This window comes from Hibiscus syriacus, unplaced genomic scaffold (genome assembly GCF_006381635.1).
Source record: "Hibiscus syriacus cultivar Baekdansim isolate YM2019G1 unplaced genomic scaffold, ASM638163v2 tig00003194_pilon, whole genome shotgun sequence".
Taxonomy (NCBI): Eukaryota; Viridiplantae; Streptophyta; class Magnoliopsida; order Malvales; family Malvaceae; genus Hibiscus; species Hibiscus syriacus.
The window spans coordinates 97,189-117,416 of record NW_024061966.1 but is presented as its reverse complement, the minus strand read 5'-3'; the positions used below and the strand labels follow the sequence as shown (position 1 = coordinate 117,416).

The following is a 20,228-nucleotide window of genomic DNA, read 5'->3' as shown; positions in this document are numbered from 1 at the left end:
AAGGTTCTAAGCATGCAATTTACCAAAAGCATTATTAAGAGCAATATTTATTTTGCAATGTTCCTTTGTTCATTGTCAAAAACGATTGATAGAAAACCTGAGGCACACAGACAAGCAGAAGACAAACTTTCAATTCTAATTCGGACTCAAAAACCAGAATTGAATGATTCGAATTCAAATCAGATCGAAATAAATCCTGATCACTACAAATTAACTTAAATCTATCCAATCAGAACCCAAATTTTACCAAACATGAAATACTAAAAATAACATGTCATACCAAATTAAGTAAACCAACCAACCTTAGTGATTAAAGAGATGATTATTATCTCTAGAGGTCTCGAGTCCAAACATGACATTTGAAGGGATGATTGAAAGTTCATTGTCAAATGATTGGAAGTATTTCGATCAGTTACTACCTTATAACCATCCCGACTAATTAAAAAGAGAAAAATAATAATCCAAACATACTATGAACCAAACTTAAACCACTGAGCCGAATAACCTTAAAACATAAAATGATTCAATCCAAACACTGGCCCAGAAATTTAAAACTTAAATTGACTTGATATAGATTGATCCAACCCACAAAGCAACCAGTTGAATGCATGTAAAAACGATATGTCAATCTAATTTGAATTAGTGATGATGAGATAAATAAGATTAAGACTAAGGTAAGGGATATAGGCATATAGCACAGCCATCCTCACTAGTGCCATCAAATCTATGACAACGGTTACACATTAGCAGTACTAAAGAACAACTTCATGCAGAAAGTTCAAAGAGCAGTTTAGTTTTGGGACAAACCCAGTCCCGATTAGTAAGCAGATAATGCATCAAAAGCCTTTTGAAGTTTCATCCAATCCAACCCTATGTGCTGGAAGTTGCATGGATAAACAAAAAAGGTGACTCCTATGGTAACAATGCACCAGTGGGCAATATCGGACATAAGGGCAGACCAACAGCAGAAACACCATTACATTGAGGTGCGTATGTAATTTAAAATATAATATTATATAAACTCGTACTAAATTAATTTCTGAGCGCCAAGATGATTCAATGCATTGGAAGGCGAGGATTGCGCACCCGAACTGGGGTCTTCGATGGACTTACCCTGATCAAACACGAGAACCAATGTTGATTTAGATAATGGTGATATATTAAACAAATTTTGAGAAATCTTTGGAGAGAAATTAAGGCAAAAAATTCCTAACCTTATGGGAAAGGATCCCAGAACCACACCACTACAGTTAAGGGCAGCAATTGCACTTTCAGCCTGTGCATAAATAAGAGAAGATTACAAATTCAAGTAGATTGAAGCAATCCATTCTCTGAGATGTTGAAAAAGAAGCCACATCACATGCAAACATGACACCAATGACAAGTCGATGTAGGTTTTACTAAACAAAGAAAGGTAGACAATCAATAAATAATTAACTATATTGATTGCCATCTGTCATTCAACCCTAAACCACTTTTGATTACTCCTTCGGCAGCAACATACACAAGTCATTTGTTGATCAAAAGAATTCTATAGCTTATAATACTAGTTTCCGCATTTAGCAAGTCAGTGCAACATAGTGAATTATTTATAATGAAAAATAAATAAATAAAGACCCCAGAGCTATAATGCTTTATTTAGACAAGCCCTTGTACTCTTTTACACTTACATAAGCCCTTATCCTTTGATTTGTACCGAAGTAAGCCCTCATTTTGAAGTAGAAAATTTATTTATGCCAAGTGTTTATTTAGGGGCTTATTTAAGTATAAGTTCGAAGGTTAAAGGCTTACATAGGTTTGCAAAAAGTACGAGGACTTATTTAAATAAAGTGGTAAACTTCAAGATCATTTTTATTAGTTTAGCCTACATTATTAAACAAGCATAACAGCAGTCTAAATCCTAGTATTTAAGGTTACTTTCACGGCATTAATATGTGCAAACTAAGCCAATCTTTGCATCATCATTAATATAAGAAGCACCAGAGCCAATAGTAATTGATAATCAAGTTCCCATATCAGAAAAGAATGCAGTCTTCTAATATTACAGGTGCACATGACACAATCTGACCACAAGTTAAACATAAAAGTAGCATATCATTATACTCTTCTAATTAGCTGACACTATTCTCATATGTAATGGGGTAAGAGGGAGGTAGGATAGTAGGTTGCCCCCAACGCCAGGTTGAGAGCAGCTTCAGTGGGAGACCTCTGGCAGTCAGAATTATGAATTGCCCACCGTGGGACTCGATCCCACGACCACAAGATTAAGAGCCTTGCGCTCTACCAACTGAGCTGGACGGGCAATTCCATTATACTCTTCTAATGCCTTTATCAAAGGATTAAGAGATTCATAATTAATATAGAAAATGTTTGGGAGGCACTAAAAGACATAATCGAAACTGTATATGAAATTTTATGATAAACTATAGCTGAAATGAAACATGCATGATGGGCATTAATTTACCCAGCTGTTTCACGTCACATCATTGCATAAAAAGGAGAAACACAGGCTATCTTTACTCACAAGAAAGATTCAATAGTGCAGGGTCACTGCTACATTAGCAACATACAACATTATTTGCACGAGTTTCCTCATAAACAATAAAACTTGATACATGATTTCAAATGCAAATTCAATATATATACTACAACTAAGAAAATTCTAATCTACAAAAAATAGCTCATGTAGATAAGTTTCAGCTTAAATTTCACACAACTGCTATACTTCAAAAGAAAAAGGAAATGCAAAGATGTAATATTGTTATAAAGCAAATTTTTTTATCCTTTCCAGATTATCAAAAAGTAGGATCTTCTGCTTTCGTATCTGCCTACATGTGATGGGAGACAGTTTATGTTGTTAAATGGTGTTATCACACATTTGTTAAATATTGAGTTTCCCGTGGTCGTATATTGAAGTTCATGCGTCGTCTAGTTCAACTCTCTCTTCTATGTATAGGTTTTCTTTGACTTTAACACACAAAATACGTATCCTATAGTTAACACAAACAACATACCCACAGAATGACCTAAATCTTTAAGATATAAAGAAAGTTCATGCGAAGAGATAAAAAGAATCATAAAACAAAGAAAACTTCCTCAGCCATGTTCAAACAATTGCATGAATGAAGGGGAAGAAAAAATTACCATTACAAACTCAACAAAAGCAATGCGGGTTGAATGGTTGTAGTCCCCTAGCAACCTTAGGCGATAAACCTACATAAGACAAAATGTCACTCTACATGCATCCCAAACAGCTCCAGATTTAATAAAATAACAAACCTCCCCACAGACTGTTTCAAAAAAGAGCCTAACATCATCTTGAGTAACCTGCAGAGAGTAATATCACATAAAAAGATGAAAAAGCTCCTTTATCTGCAATCAGGATCATTTTTCATAAAAATGCAAAAAGCTTCTCACCTTCTTGTCAATGTTTGTACAGTAGATAGTTCTTGCACACATCTGGCGTTCACCTTCATTCTGAAATAGGAACAAATATTTAACATGCTGAATAAGTGAAAAGAATGGAAAACACATAGAAGACTCCAAATAATCAATGCAGGAAGAATGAGTCTCACCCTTGGTAAAAATGTTGGGTTAACTGGTGCAATAGCTGTTTTAGAGGGCAGCACTTTAACCGGGTAGAATCCAAGCATAGTCCCTGCCAGACTCAGGGCAGCTTGTGCACCATCTGCAAAAGTGTAGATATCTCGTTTAACAGTTAGATTGACAACCCCCTAAGATATGCATTAAGCATGGTGGAAAAACACCTTCATCAGTGAACTCAACGAAGGCAAAACGAAGTACAGAATTAGGATCACCACAAATGCGGCAGTCAACCACCTTCATAAAAAAAAGAATTCATTTAGATGCATTTTTTTATTAAAAGAAACTTTTTAGGACAACCAATGAAAACAATCACCTGTCCACAGTTCACAAATAAACCTGCAAGTTGCTCTTCGGTGACCTACATCCCAACAAACAAAAGACTACATGAATCTAAATCTCAAAGATGACAAAACACAAATCGGGGAATCAATTGCCACACCGTAACATAGCTAAAAGTGGTGACTACATATACATATACCTGCTGGTCAATATCAGACACATAAACAGTCCTGCGGATAACCTCTTCCCTTTGGGCCATACTCGTCCTGGTGTTCAGTCTCCGCCTCCCTTGACTGAAAACTTTCTTCTGAGAAAGACAAGAGCAATGAACAAAGCATGGATTGAAAGAAAAGATAAAGCAATGATCGAAGGCTTAAAAGAAGAACTTGATCTTAACTTGAAAACCTTCATCCTCAAAGCCTTGATTCATTTCCTTTTCTTCTAAATTTTACCACCAATATGACAAACAATCTTCATTTACTAACAAGGCAATCGATTAGAAAAATAGGTTTTCGATGGCATACCCGCCTACCAGCACCATTGACATTTCTTGGGATGCTATTGTTTTGCAAAAATGAGTTGTTAGTGAAGGGACCACCATTGATTCCATGGTTAGCAACTGAATGAGGCACGAACTCTTCAGCCATGGGGTTAAGTTTAGAGAAGAGTTCTTGCAACTCTCTCATGTCCCTCTTGAAGCTATCCCCAACTTCATCCCCAACACCACCATTGCTACCCTGCAAATCCCCACCGTTAGATCGAGGATGAGGACCACCGATCTTATTGTACAAACCTTGATCATTCTGGTGTAAGCTCGGATCGATTTTTGACCGTACATGTTTATGCTTTGACTGATCCTGATCGTTCGTTGCTACCGCCGCCGCATCTTGATTCGAAACATTCTCAACTACCGCCATAGTCTGATGATTATTCTTAAAAAAAGCTCCCCTTTTATCAACTGATCAAGAAAAAGACCTGAAATTTATAAAGCCAGACATAAAACAAGAGAATATATATATATATGAACCGAGTTGTACATGTTAGGAAAAAAAACGATAGAATCGTTTAGGAAACTAAGCTAAAACTACAATAATCTCCATTAATATCGAACAAATTAACAAACCCACCTCGAGATCACTACGGAGAAAACAAAATCAAAATAAATAATAACATAAAACAAAGTCAAAATTGTTAGAGAAAGGCCAGGTTTTTTATTTCTTACAGTGTAAATTGTCTTTCCTTCCGTTTCTATCACAGTTTCACAGTGATTATCTATATAATGACACCAAATTATAAAAATAACTTCTAAAAAAAAGTTTTGGGTTGTTTGTTAGTGAAATGTAAACATTTTGAAGAAATCAAAAGTAGTTTTTTTTTCTTTCTTCTTACATGTCGATGAATGAATGATGCCATGGATTTGAATGCATGTATCATACATTGATGCCTTGCACATCCATCATGCGTCTTATAACGTGTCACGCTATTAGTTGTTAACCAGGGGTCGAAATTAAATTAAGGGTAAAGTATAGTAATTGTCACTGAATTTTTCTAAAGCTTTCATTTAGGTCCCTAAACTTTTAAAACTTGCAAACAGTTCCCCAACATTTAGTCCATTTGCAATATGTCCCCCAACAGTTACGTCGGGGACCATATTGCAAATAGACTAAATGTTTGGGACCATATTGAAAAGAGACTAAATGTTGGGAGACTGTATTGCAAGTTTTAAAAGTTGAGGGACTTAAATGAATTCTTTTAAAAAGTTCAGTGACCATTACTATACTTTACCCTATTTTTAATCATTTTATTAAAAAAAATTAAAAACAATTTTTTAATTAGTCATAATCTTACAAACATCTAAATTAAAACTGATTGTGGTTTAATATATTCAAATTAACAACTTATAAAAGATTCTAATTTTGTCAAAAAATATTCTAATTAAATTAAGATAAAACTAGTACAGAGCTAATTAAATAATGTAACTCAATTTTAAGATCTCTTAAATAACATGTTGAAAAATTTCAATTAATTAAAAAATTATTATTATTAATTTAATATATAAAACTGTTTAATAGTATAAATTAAATCTACAAATGAATTTTAATTAAACTATATAAAATTATTAACTAGATAAAAACTACTTATCACATAATACAAACACCTTTTGTTTTCTTTTTCTTTTTTAATTATATTATCTTTTAAAATTTATATTTTATCAAATAATTTAATTATATTCAATATTCAATTTTAATTATATTTTAAAATCAATATTCAATTTTAATTATACTTTAAAATCAATATTTAATTTTTCATTATGTCAAAAACACGAATAGAATTTTGATTAATAGATGATAGGCGGAGCTAATTATTTTTTTAAGGAAAAAAAAAGATGAGATTCCCATTAAGACTTATAAAGAAATAATAAATAATAAAACAATAAAAACATATATAAAATTAATAATAAAAAACAATAAATAATAGGGTAAAGTATAATAATGGTCACTAAACTTTTTTAAAGCTTTCATTTTAGGTCCCTAACTTTTAAAACTTACAATACAGTCCCCCAACATTTAGTCTATTTTCAATATGGTCCCCCAACATTTAGTCTGTTTGCAATATGATCCCCAACGTAACTATTGGGGGATCATATTGCAAACGGACTAAATGTTGGGGGACTGTATTGCATGTTTTAAAAGTTGGGGGACCTAAATGAAAGCTTTAGAAAAGTTCAGTGACCATTACTATACTTTACCCTTAAATTAATAATCTTGACTTCATCTGTTACAGCGATTTTGAATTCACTTTCCTAAACTGTAATTAAATAAATTATTTTGATAAAATAAATCATAATCACCAAACATAGGCATTTAAAGCAAGTAGTAGGTAAATGTCATTTATTGCATGCTAAGAATTTCAAGGTCATCGTTAGTAAATTTCATTTTTACCAATTTAAGGTTATTGTAGAACGGAAGATGTATAATCATGGATAAAATTAGAATTAAACTATAAGGGGCAAGTTATAGAGTATTAAAAATTAAATAAATCATAAAATTAAAAGAGATGCGGTTTAATTTCATTAATTTTAAAATTGAAAGATCTTAAAGAGTAATTAAATTAGAAGAATTAGAAGCTAAAGTTTCATTTTAAAACTTAAAGGGTCCTAAAATATAATTAAACTAGTAAATTTTGGGAAGGGCAATAACTTATTTGTAATGATTCTAAAAATATTAATGACCCAAAACCAATTAAATCGTCAAAATTAGGTGAGACAATTGCTCCTTTCACCTCCCATGTAAATCCGTCCTTGTGTACAAATATATGTTACTTTGATTTTATTTCAGCATATGATTTCAACATCTAATTTCATAATTTGTTTAGTATCTCTATATCGATTAAGATTTGATAGACTATTTTACTTTTGTTTCGATTAAGCGTGGAGTTAGGCCGGACGTTATTTTTAAAAAATATTTTAATATTGTGTTATCTATGAAAAACTTTGAAAGCAACATTTATTAAGAATTATGTAAGATATCACATGTATCTTACAAGTCTTGACAAAACCTCTAGGAAGGTTAGTTCTACCCTAGTATACACCCAAAAGACACTAAGAATTTGTTTGAGAAGGATTTTTCCATGGTCACATTTACTCTATGTTGCATTAGTCCATGAAATCCGATGGCATGTTAGGCATCAGCCCTTCTCTCACGAAGTTCGATGCTTATCTACCTTGTCCAAAGGTGGTAACTTGATAGGATCTAACATCCTGAACATGAAATAACTAATAGAATCAAGTTTAGAAAAAATTGGATTTTCAAGATAAAATTCCGAAAATGCTTTGAAAAAGTAAATTGTGAGATCAAAAATTATTTTGGAGTTTTGAACTAAAAGGAACATTATAAAAAGTATTAATTTGGTTTGAAAAATTAAATAAAGACTAATTTAAAATAGGGTCAAACTTATGACCTCATAAAGGCCTAATTGTACCATTTTTAAGTAATTTGTTTTTTAATATATTTTACATTCTATTTTAATAATGAATAATATGTACACTTTACTTTTCTAATTAATAATATATGCTCTTTTATATTGAAACTAAACTATAACCAATTTTTACATTCTTCATATCTCTCCAAAATTCCTAATTTATAATTTTCTCTCAAATTTTGTACCTAAACTACTCCATTTTCATCAATCTTTTATTTCCACGAGGCAAGATCTCGAGAGAATAGCATTTCAAGGGTTGATAATACCTTTTAAATCAAGCTTAGGTCCTTCTAATTATAGTTTTCAAAATTGATGAAAAGAAAAATCATACGAGACTTGAAAGTCGAATCCTGTATTTTTCATTCTTGATTTTGAAATGAATTTAATGTTGTATTGATGTTTTTGTTCTGGAAAAAAATAAACAAATAAGATGTGACTTCATAGATTAATAGATTATTGGTTGGGAATTGAATCTTGATCTTTGTTAAGGAAGTTGTGAGTAGAAGTGATTTGATTTTTAGGAGATAGATACAAAGAAGAGTTAGTGAATCAAGTGATGATTGTGTTGTAGATTGCTATCTTAGCTAGTGAAGAAGGGAAAATGGATAGTGGATCGATGAATTTTAATTAGAATACGATTTGATTTTGTCATAAAAATTTCATAATTTAAAATTAATATGATTTAAGCCTTAAATCATCTTGGCACAAGTGTTAAATTTAAGTGATAAAAATGAAACAATTTAACTTTAAAAACTCAGCTAAATACTTACTAATTTTAATCCAAAATCTGATAAATTTAAAACAAAATGTGATTATAGACTTGTAAATGAGACGAGATAGCTCATAAGATATTCGAGTTCAATTTGAATTTGAATTTGACTAAAGTTCTTAACGAGTCAAAAGAAACTATTTGATATCCAACTCGAACAGTTCGTGAATAATTTAAAATTTTTAATATATTAGAATTATAATTTTTAAAATTAAATTATTAATATATATAATACAAAATTCTTATCTACTGAAGGTTCAGGTTAAAGCTCAAGTTCGAGCTTTTACCAAATTAAATACGATAATAATTTAAATTCAAAATTTTGAGCATAAGTCAAATTTTATAACTTCAAGCTAGTCAACTCAATTCAACTTAATTTTGTTCAGATTTAAATCAAACTCAATAATACTCAACTCCTTTTAAGTTTTAGGCCACTTAGATTGTTGTGGAATACGTTAAACAATTTAAAAAGAGAGTTGGGAATTGAAAGTACGAATATCCCTCAGGAGGGGTATTAAGGTAAATAAGTGACCAGTCATGTTCCACCAATCCATGCTTAGATGCAGAAGGGAGGTGAATAAGATGATCCTTCACTCCAAATTTGAGAAAGATCTGAAGAAGAAGACGAGGAAATGGGGTACCTTAGAAATCATTTCTTTTGTGCATTCCATTTCCTTTTATTATTGCAAACCAAAGTCGTTTGCTATGAGTACAAGGTGGGAGATTTAGATGCTTGGGCATTCCAACATCAGCAAATCCCCAAGCATATGCCAAATGGTCCAAGCTTCATTCCTTCAAGCTCCGAGACTCTGTTTGTAAGTTTCATTTTCATCCGTCTTTTCCATTTCGATTTTCATCTCCTGATTTTTGTTCTTCTTGTATTGCGGTGTTCTTATACCCACCAAGTCAAGATTCAATAATTCAAGTGACGGAACAATCCTACAATACTTGTAATCTCAAGGATCCCATCTTGTACATGAACAATGGCAACTCACTGTTTAACATCACCAAGCCTGGGGAATATTTCTTCACCAGCGGGACGCCCGGTCACTGCCAAAAGAAGCAGAAGCTATACATCGCGGTGCTTTCAGGGAATGGCTCTGCATTTGCGCCTTCTGCATTGCCTGACACTGCATCTTCACCGTCTTACCCGACCGTCTTCGGCTCAATCCCTCAACCGCCGTCTTCTTCGCCGCCCCTGAGGTTCTCATCCTTCGTTGCAGCTGTTGTTGCGGTAATCAATGCTCTGATGTGAAAGGGGAGACTGTTACTACTCTCTACCGTCAAATTCTCCAATGGGATTTATTTATTTATTATTGTTCCTTCAAATGTTATTTCTAGAATCTGGGTTTTGTTGTCATATTATGATTCTTCAGATTTGTTATTCTTTCCGGTGATTGAACTTCAATGGGCATAATTTTTTTTTGAAACAACCTCAATTAGCATATGAATGGTGATATGGGGTCGCAGTTGCAGTCTTGTGAGAAGCTTTTTGGCGTTTGAGATGGTTAAATCGCAAGTGTTGGATAGGTGCAGGGAGACGAACACCGCCTGAAATTATGACAGCTTCCATTAATTTCGACAATCAATAAGATATTAGCTGTTGATCAGTATCTAAATACTTTATTTCGACAAGAAAGTAGAATATAAGAGTTAAAAGTAAGGTGATTTTATCTCCTCCTCTCTTTTACTTTTTCTTCTTCTTTACAATTTGTATGAATTTTATTGATCAATCTAATTTATTCTTCTTTAATTTTGTTTAATCAACGGTAATACTGTTTTTAATGTTAGTTGTCGCCTGCATATTATATTTTTTTAAATTTTTTAATAAGAATAATTATATTTTTGTCACATTTTCTATATATTTATGACACGTTTATCTCTGTCTTTGTGGCATATTTTTTCAGTCTTTTGGTAGCTTACGGTTTTTTACTGTTGTTTATGATTTTTTTTCATTGTTTTTGTTTATCTTTTTTCTCAGGGTTAGATTTGACACCTCCACGACAGGTCAAGATGGCGCTTATTTGTTATCATGACGATCTTTCTTGCTTTTGACCCTCGTATTGATTTGGATACGCATTCGTGGATAGTTTTCTCACGTCGATTGAATCTGATTTACGATTTATCGGTGATCTTTCAGTATCTTCATCTCCTTTTGTGGTTCGTTTACCGACGCAGTCAGATTTGTTCGTATCTTTATTTTATTCGAATTTTTTTGTTAGGTTTTTTAATCTTTTCCTTATTTGGCCCTTATGTGATATAGGTTTGCTAGTTTTTATCTCAATAGTAATAGGAAAATGTCATAATTATATTTTAAGTTTACGATTATGCTTGTAAATCTTAATTGTAATTTTGGATATTTTTTATTTTTAATAAAACTAGCAATTTTCTATAAAAAAAAAGTATGGTGATTTTATTAAGGTCGTATCATATAAGAATTCGAGACTAAAATAAAAATAAAAGAAGATCTTATTAAAATAATCGAGAATAATAGTTTAGAAATAAATATATGATTTCTTATTAATGAATTGAAAACATGTTGATGTTTGCAACTACATAATTTTTTAAGGCATGTTTTCGATCACTTTTATGGTGCTCGAGATCACTGGTTATCTATCTCCTAGGATACAACAACTAGATGATCAACTACAGTTACACTTCTGCAAAGATCATGAACTATTCCACCACCTTCATCTATCACCGAAAAACTAGATAACAATAAAAGAATTCTTTTTTTTTAGTTGTATGAATTGTGTTTAACCTAATAGGTTTACACAATATTTATAAGGATTTCACATTGTAAATAATTGAAAATTTTTTACCTAATAAAGCATCTAATTAACGAGAATCAAACAATTTCCAAAATTATTGTTTTGATTAAAGAAACGTTTTAATATTTATAATTTTAATTTCAAAACAAAATTTTTAAAAGATATACTATATTTGAGAAAAAAATATGTTTAAATTTGGGTTAAATATCCACAAGCTCACAAAGGGTCCAACATATTCGGAGATTCGTGTTACCCACGTTGTGCATGTCTGCACATGTACGAACCAACAATTGATTTCACATTTTCCTCAATAAAATTTGGATCAATTTCTCATTCAAAGCTCCAAAAATATCAAATTTTATTAACAATTCCCTATCTGAATAAAATTGATCATTTTATCAATAACATTTTGGCTCAATGTGGTGATATACTCTACGGTCGATAGTTGCACATGATAGTTAGGCATCCTCCTTTGAACATTCCCTTGTGATAACATATTTACTTTACTGACTGACCAGTAGACATGTTGTCCTTGAACTATTATGTTGTTTGTATAAATGATGGTATATTTCACACAATTACCTTTTTCACAAGAATATTAGTTCTCATGGGTATGTCTATATAGTCATGAACATCATCTGACTCTGGAAGAGTTTGAAAGAACTATGTCCAATAGTCTCTTTAAAACGATCTCATTTTACTCTCACATAGGTGTGACATCCCAATCGGCGGGTCAGTGACCAATTTGTAAGAATTTTTAAACTTAATGGTTGAATTAGATTACTTTGATAAATTTAAGGATTTATGGAGGAATTTTGTGTTGGGTATTATAATAAATATGGATGTTTAACAAGGGCAGAATAGTAATTTACAGGGGAATGATATTTTTACTTGCTTTATTATTGGATATGGGGTAAAAGAGAGAAGTGTTGAACTTTTTCCTTCTATTCTTCTTCTTACCGTGGACCTTATTGGCAAAGGTAATTTTATGCAAATTTGTTGGTTTCTTTAAATTTTGGTTTGATTTTGGAAGTGGAAAGGTAGTATAAGATTAAGGAAAACTTATATTAGATTAAAACATCAAGAGGAGTGATTTAGGCATGGATTTGTAAAATGGGTTTAGAAATGAAATTTTGATATGGAGTAGTTTTTGAAATTTTAATGAGATATTTGACTTGTTAATAGACTATAAAGGCTTAGGAGTATTAGAATTTCATAAGAGCTTGGTTGAAAACATGGTATGATTTTTAGATATAAGTGTTTTAGTGAAATTTTGTATGTTTGGGAGTAGTAATTGAGTACACGTTGGTGTAGAAGTATAAGAGTGAGTTTTAAGGCTTTTGGAGTGATGATATTTGGGAGTTATGAAGGTTTTTAGGTGATTTTTGGGGTAAAAATAGTAATCTTGGGCTTCGAGTATCTGTACCGTTAGAACAATATCGATACTTCAAGGATAAAATCTAGGAAATTATTACGGGTATTATCTGTAACATCCTCAATACTGGGTTAGTGACTAAATTGTAAAATTTTAGAATTTAGGGATAAAAGTGGAATAGTTGAATAGTTTAATTATTTATGTGAAGATATTTCCTGAAAACGTTTAGTAATTATTGAAAGAATGAAAGGGCAAAAATGGTCATTTGACTTGAAAATGATAAAAAATTATATATATATATATATATACGGGGATAAGGATGAGGAGATATTTTCTCCACTTCATCTTCTTCTTCTTCTTCATGTACGAGAGAAAGAGAGCTAAGCTTGCAAAGGTAAGTTTTTTAATTAGTTGATTATTTGTTGATTTAAAGGTTGGGTTTTGATCATGAGATGATAACTAAGCTTAAGGAAAGCTTAAGTTATCTTAAAATCAAAAGATGAAGAAGTTATGAAAGATTAAAGAAAATGGGTTTTTAAGTGAATTTTTGGAAAAGAGTTGATAAGTTGAATTTGAAACTAAATTTGACTTGTCATCAACTTAATTAAGAGATATGAAGTGATAGAATTGGATTTAGAGCATCTTGAAAATTTGGTATAATTATTGATTTCCATATGAAAGATGAAATTTTAAGGTTAAAGGTGTATTGAATGGGTAGAAATTAGTTTAAGTATATGTACTTGAGTTAAGAATAGAAAAGGGAATGAAATATGGATAATTTTAATGAAAAGTTATGGAATTTTCGGGTGAAATCAGTTTATAATTGATGGGTGCACCGGTAAACTATGAATGGGCACTGATGCACTAAGACAAAATTTGAAGGTGCATCGATGCATTAAGGGGTGCATCGATGCATGGGAATTTCGAACCTAATTTGGGTACCGATGCACTCATAGTGCATCAGTACACTCCTAAAGAAAATTAGGAATATGAGTTTATTAAATTCGTTTAAGTTAATAGCATCAAAGTATAAGGTTTAGGCTTTTGATAATCATTTTGAAAATTATATTTATGTAGATACAGAGCCTAAACGAATTTCGGAACAATCGAAGGATTATGATTTATTCAAAGCAAACAAGGCAAAGGTGAGTGCAATTTAATTTGTACTTAGGTTATTTAACAAACATTGGCTTGCGATGAGCCAGTGACGGAGTTACTGTAGTAAAAAGTGACTTCTAAAATGTTATTCGATTTGTGATTTATATGATGCTTATGTGGCATGAGTGTATGTGATATATACTATTGCATATGTTATATGAATTGTGTTAATACATGTTAGTGTGATAAGCTATGTGAACTAGTAAAAATAGTGTATGTGATTACATAAGTTATATGATATAAACATGTGATATAACATAAGCTAACGAATTATATGATATGAAATAAGATAGATATATGTGGTTATATGAGTCATGATATGAAAAATAGGAGAAAATGAATATGGGATATGGGATATGGGATATGTGAAAGTGAATATATGTATACAAGACATGACATATGTGCTTACATAAAAACATGAGAAATGATATAAGTTATATTATACGATCTATGTGATTGCATACACATGTGATATATGTTACATGATATGAACCTATGTGATACATGTTATATGATATGAGATATATGTTTACACATACATGCGGTATGTGACAGAAGAAAAAGTATATGTAATTACAAGAGAAATGACATGAGTACATGAACATATGAAATATAAGAATAATGCCCATGGTATATAATACGAGAGCTATAGGTATAGTTGGCATGCCAAGATTCGAGGGTTTACGCGGTCCTTCAGGACAATTCATATGTCCTTCGGGACAATTCTTAGGTCCTTCGAGACATATTCACAGGTCCTTTGGGACAAAATTTCATATGCCGTTTAGTGGGACATATACGAGCTGTGGTGACAGCAATAGTGCATAACCTCAATGTACTCGAATACCTTAAAGTTCTCAATATTGTACATGAGCTAATAAAGAGATAATCATGAATATAATGTATGTAATATATACATATGATGTGGGATACGAACTGTATGAAATGATGTATGTATGTTATGAGTTATTGCATCTGTTATAAGAATGAGATATAAGATATATGATAAGAACATAAGAGATTATATGAACAAGAGATAATAAATATGAATGATAATAGTGTATGAATATGATAGAAACAAAAATGATGATAATTATTGTATATATATATATATATATGTATTCATTTTTGTTATATGAAATGTTCTATGGTTTATTATATGTTTTATATGCCTCACTAAGTCAACGACTTAGCGTATGATTGTTTCACACGTAGGTTTTGAGAAGAGGAAGATTGATAAAAGTTATGCAAGACATGTCAATTTCTCCTTTCCAAAGATCATATCAGAAAAGAATTGAGTAGTATGTATTTTGTAATAATGATAGTAGTTGGCATGTAAATAAAGGTTTAAATATGATATGTTCTAATTGGTTTATAAAATCATATGAATGAGTTTTGTAATGTTTTGAACGTGCATATGTAAATGGTAATTTTATACAGATGAAAACTTAGATTTTTATGAATTTATACGTATTTTGCCGAAAGTTATTGTAGCAGTACTATAACAGTGCATCGATACATAATTTATATTCGAAATTTTCACTGTTTATGGTACTGTTCACGATATTGTTCATACCATATAGTAATGTTCATAAATACGTTTTTGACTTAAATTTTTTTATAATGAAGTATAATTTAATAGTATTTATTGTATTTTCTTAATATAAGTTCAAATGTATTGAGATTTTGTAAGAATATTGTTTTACAAAGTCAATGTGACATCTCGGACTCGTATCCGGGTTGGGTACGGGTTGGGGGTGTTATAGTATCGATACATGTTGAAGGGGTATTGATACTGTAAGGATAATATTGATACCTGAAGGATGATATCGATACCCTTGAAACATCAAATGCCAGATTGGTATCGGTACCTTGAGGAGATATCGATACCTTTGAACATTAAATGCCAGATTGGTATCAGTACCTTGAGCAGGTATTGATACCCTTGAACATCGAATGCTATTTCGGTATCGGTACCATGAGAAGGTATCAATACCCTTGAAGGCAAGTATTGGTACTATTAGGGTAGTACCGATACTTCTAAACATGAAATGGAAATGTAGGGTTTCTTGCATCCCAAGCTATTCTGATACGATATAATTGAGTTGAAGAATGATATTGATTTTTGATTGTTTTGTGTAGTGATTGAACGTAATCGGCTTTCGGTCAACTCGGCATTTAAATTATCGATTCGAAAGGATTAAGATTTAGATTAGACTTCTGTGAGGAAAAGGTGAGTGGAACTTCTCGGTTTTGTAACAAAATTGAGGAAGGCTTGCAATAAGCCAACCTTAGTGTTTTCGATCGAAAACTTTATAATTTCTTTATTTTTATATTGCAATGTTTTATTTGATTTATATTATATAAGTTATGTTTTATGGTTATATGAATTTGAAAATGTGAACTTTGAACAAGTAAATGTGAACACTCTATGAGAGAGAAACTATATGAAAAAGAAACACTTTGAATAATGATTGAACATAATTATGTGATTAATAGCCCAAAGTATATGTATGAGTATTAGATGTATAGTTAGCATGCCAAGAGTCGAGGGTTTTATGTGGTCATTCGAGATAATTATGTGGTCATTCGGGACAAATATGTGACACTTCGGTGCAAACCTATGTGGTTCTTCGGGACAATTATATGGCACTTCGGTGCAAATTACGAGCTATGGTGACAACATTAGTGCACAACCTCAATGTACTCAAATACATAGCGTTCTTAGTAGTATACTTTGGGCATTTGAAATAAAGAAATATAAAGTGAAACTATTTATATTATACTTTTGATATGAGAAACAAGGAGAATTTTTTGTGAACCATTTTGAATAAAACAAATAAGATTTCTGTTACTAAGTTAGCACTATTAGTATTGCCTCACTAAGTCATCGGCTTAGCGTGCGATTTTTTTGAAGAGATCAAATGACTGATTTGTGGAGGATAGCATATCACCGGAAGATCCGATCAGGACAAATTAAATGTAGGTTTTTGGGTTAATTTTGTAAACTATTGGCATGTATTATACTTTTAATTTGAAATGCTCTGGTCGATTTTACAAACTCTTATATTTGGATATCTATATAAATTATTAAGATTTTATGTGAAATTATTATCTTATTCGAATGGTTTATATTTTCTATATTTTGATTGGGACAACAAATTTTAATTTGTTCATGTTTGTGAATTTCGTATGTTTTGAAAAGTCAAATGTGACACATCGGATTCGTATCTGGGTCGGATTCGTATTATACTTTTCAAAACTTTCTTATTTCATTATAGCCCAAAGTATATTTTAAGAGAATATAAGGTACGTGAGTGAGATGAGTGTGTGTAATACAGATTTTAGATCGTCAGAGTCGGAACAGATAAGCACACATAATGCTATCACATCGGAAATAACAATATGTGCACAAAGTGCATTCAGATCATAATATATATACTAGTGTACACTCCAGTACACCACAATATATCAGAATCAGAACAAATAATCACTCTACCTCATGACATGACAATTATACCTATGACTCTCCATATAACATACAGTGGACTTTTTAGTTCATTTCGTAATCATTTGATAAAAATCATATCAGAATCAGAAATATATTTATTTCACATTCGTAAAATGTGACATGGGCAGTTCATACCCAAAATCATTCATAAAACTTATTAAAAATATTACATATATAATTCGATAGTGAAAACATAATTCATATCTTTGAAATAAATAATATGAGGTTGACTTATCAGAAGTCATCATCGATCAAAATAATTAAATACATAAATTGCACTCACCTTTGCCTCACTATAGAACTTGTATACAATAATCCTAGTCACGAGCTTTTTCCTTTCCTTTCAGATCATTCGGATTGCTAGTTTTATTGTAATATGACAATACCAAATTATAACACAAAATATTTAAACTACATATTAATATCGTTCTAACATAAGTTCATTTTGACATTTGAAAATCTATAAAATAAAATCGATAACTAAATATATATCAACCAAACTCATAACTCCATTATAACTTTAAACTTCTCGAAACACTTATTCAATTCCACAAATAATTATTCCCAACATGATTCTTCAACTTTTATCAATTTTAAAATCAAACCACATATTTTAAATTCTTTCTAGAATTCAACTCAACTTTTCATTTAATTTCATAATAGCTCTTCACTATTATGATCATTTCCCATTAAATATATAAAATTTCCAGCAACTAAAATAAAAGTTCAAATAAATACTTCAAAACTCAAAAGCTTACAATTTCATCCTAAATTTTCTTAGACTTTTCATGTCAACCTTACAACTTGATAAACTTGAAACTCAATCCGAACTTAATACTTAAACTCCAAAATCAGCACACTTCCAGAATTTCCAGAATTGTTCTAACTCACCCAAATGGTACCTTTACATTTAAAAATTAACACCCAAGTCCCACTATTATCAAGACTTTTCGAATTCCAACCTAAAAATTCCAAATTTTGCAATTTAACTCTAATCAACTTTCCAAATTAAATTTCCAGCATTTCAAGTGCCAAAAATCAGTATTGAACCTTTCAAAAATGACATTCTTGCAAGAAAGTCTCACAGTTCTCAAAACTTGGAAACTAGCTCATTTTCTTATCTATGCTTCCAAATTGATTCAAATGAACTCTCAACTCACATAGAATACTTATAATATCATTTTTAGACCATAGAAAATTTTTCAATATTTTCCCCTAATTTTCCTTGTTTGGCCGAATATATCTAATGATAAAGGGCAAAGACTCCATTCAATTTCAATCATTAATTCATCTTCCTTGCACCATTTTCATGCTATTTTAACCATAACAACATCAAATTGAATCCAAATCTTAACACTTCCATAAATCCTAATATGCATGTACAATTAATTTTAATCATCATACATGCTTTAGAAATAATCACTAATATCAAAAACATAAAAATCCTTCATCAATTCTTCAAGATCACTAAACCTCCTTAAACCTTAATCATGAAATCTCATCACATAATCATCTTCACCATGAAATATTGGTACCAAATGATAGAGAATTTCATGTAGATTAATTCTCTATCTAATAATTAAATCCAAAAAATCAAGTATATTGCTTCAAAAACCAAAAAAAAATCTTACCTTGTTGTGAAGGCTTGGCCGTAGCTGAAGATGGAGAGAGAATTCGTGAGATTTCTTGAGAAAAATCTCCCCCTTCTTTAATATATAATTACAAAATGAATTTTATATTCATTTTTGGTCAAAAACCCAAATTACCATTAATAAATCCCCAAAATTACCTCCATGCCACTCCTTCATCTCTATTTTAATATTATTAAAATAGCTGTAAAATTTTCATCTCTCAATTTTTCTTTTTGACCCTTCAATTTTCCAAAATTTCATTTTAGTCCTAAAATTTTAAAACTTTCATTTTAGTCACTAAACAAAATTTAGGGTATTACATCGGTGGTCAAAATATTTTTTGATCATAGTTGAGTAGTCACCCGTGTAGTTTAACCTTAAATTTACGCGTTCACCGACATTGATTCATTAAACTATTAACATAATTGTTAATAGTATTGACATAATAATCCATTATATTTATATGATAGTGCACGATGTTGATGTGACAGTCCACATTTGAATGATGATGTATTAGAGTGGCTAAATTAATTTTTTAGTCAACATTGCCGACATAATTATTTTTTGGTTAAACTACATATTTAATACCTTAATTATCACTTTTGTTCTGTTTTAGGCACCTAACTATTTTTCAAAATAATACCTAACATTGTAATTTGGTTTCATTTTGGTCACACACCATTAAAAAATTAACAAAACTGTTGACGTGACATTTTGTATTTTTTTAATTATGATATGACATTACTTTAAGGTGACACGTCAATACCATCATAGTTAAATAACTAAGATGGCATTTGTCAATCTACTATGGTAGTGTGATGACCTAAGATAGGTTATGCCCTAGACTTGAACTAAGTGTGATTAGTTCGAATAATAGATTAAAGAATAATAAAAGTGGAAGATTAATGACTATAAGTTCATAACTGGCTTACATGTTTATTTTATGAGACTCATGAAATATAGTTGAGTAGATTTGTATGCAATGATCTTTTTAACTCATCTTTTAAATTATTTACTCTTGAAGGTTATAGGTTCATTGGATCGTGATGAGACAACAATATCATCGGAGGAGTTTCAGTGAGAGTACAAGAGTACTGCGATGAGGACTTGGATGGATGTGTAGAGATCATAATTTTTATTCGAGTAGTGC

The 20,228-nt window shown here is 31.0% G+C and overlaps 1 protein-coding gene, 1 non-coding gene and 1 pseudogene across 7 annotated transcripts; 1 reads left to right on the top strand and 2 right to left on the bottom strand.

The window, feature by feature from the left end:
* Positions 1–794: 794 nt before the first annotated feature.
* LOC120175568 (polyadenylate-binding protein-interacting protein 11-like) lies at positions 795–5,214 on the bottom strand. Of its 6 annotated transcripts, none has more exons than XM_039182165.1 (11): positions 5,108–5,214; positions 4,410–4,860; positions 4,085–4,192; positions 3,920–3,964; positions 3,768–3,840; positions 3,576–3,688; positions 3,418–3,477; positions 3,280–3,327; positions 3,145–3,213; positions 1,215–1,276; positions 795–1,114 (listed from the first exon to the last, which is right to left on the bottom strand). In XM_039182165.1, exons 2-11 carry the CDS (start codon positions 4,800–4,802, stop codon positions 1,057–1,059), a joined length of 1,029 nt encoding a protein of 342 aa, XP_039038096.1. In that variant the 5' UTR covers positions 4,803–4,860; positions 5,108–5,214; the 3' UTR covers positions 795–1,056. The 6 variants fall into 6 exon arrangements, with proteins under 6 accessions (XP_039038096.1, XP_039038119.1, XP_039038112.1 ...); XM_039182188.1 differs by having other exon boundaries at positions 4,410–4,818; XM_039182181.1 differs by lacking the exon at positions 5,108–5,214 and adding an exon at positions 5,013–5,030.
* Positions 2,230–2,302, bottom strand: TRNAK-CUU. Its single transcript has one exon. It is a non-coding gene; the product is annotated as a tRNA-Lys (tRNA).
* Positions 5,215–9,267: 4,053 nt separating the features above from the next.
* LOC120175432 lies at positions 9,268–9,905 on the top strand (annotated as a pseudogene).
* Positions 9,906–20,228: the final 10,323 nt, after the last annotated feature.

Bases quoted from the DNA above. Each gene is read 5' to 3' on its own strand.
- LOC120175568 (XM_039182165.1), bottom strand. From the start codon at position 4,802: ATGGCGGTAGTTGAGAATGTTTCGAATCAAGATGCGGCGGCGGTAGCA. The intron at 3,214-3,279 runs GTTTGTTATTTT...TGTCTTATGTAG, and splicing joins TTGAAACAGTCTGTGGGGAG to GTTTATCGCCTAAGGTTGCT. The intron at 1,277-3,144 runs GTAATTTTTTCT...ATTTATGCACAG, and splicing joins CTTTTGTTGAGTTTGTAATG to GCTGAAAGTGCAATTGCTGC.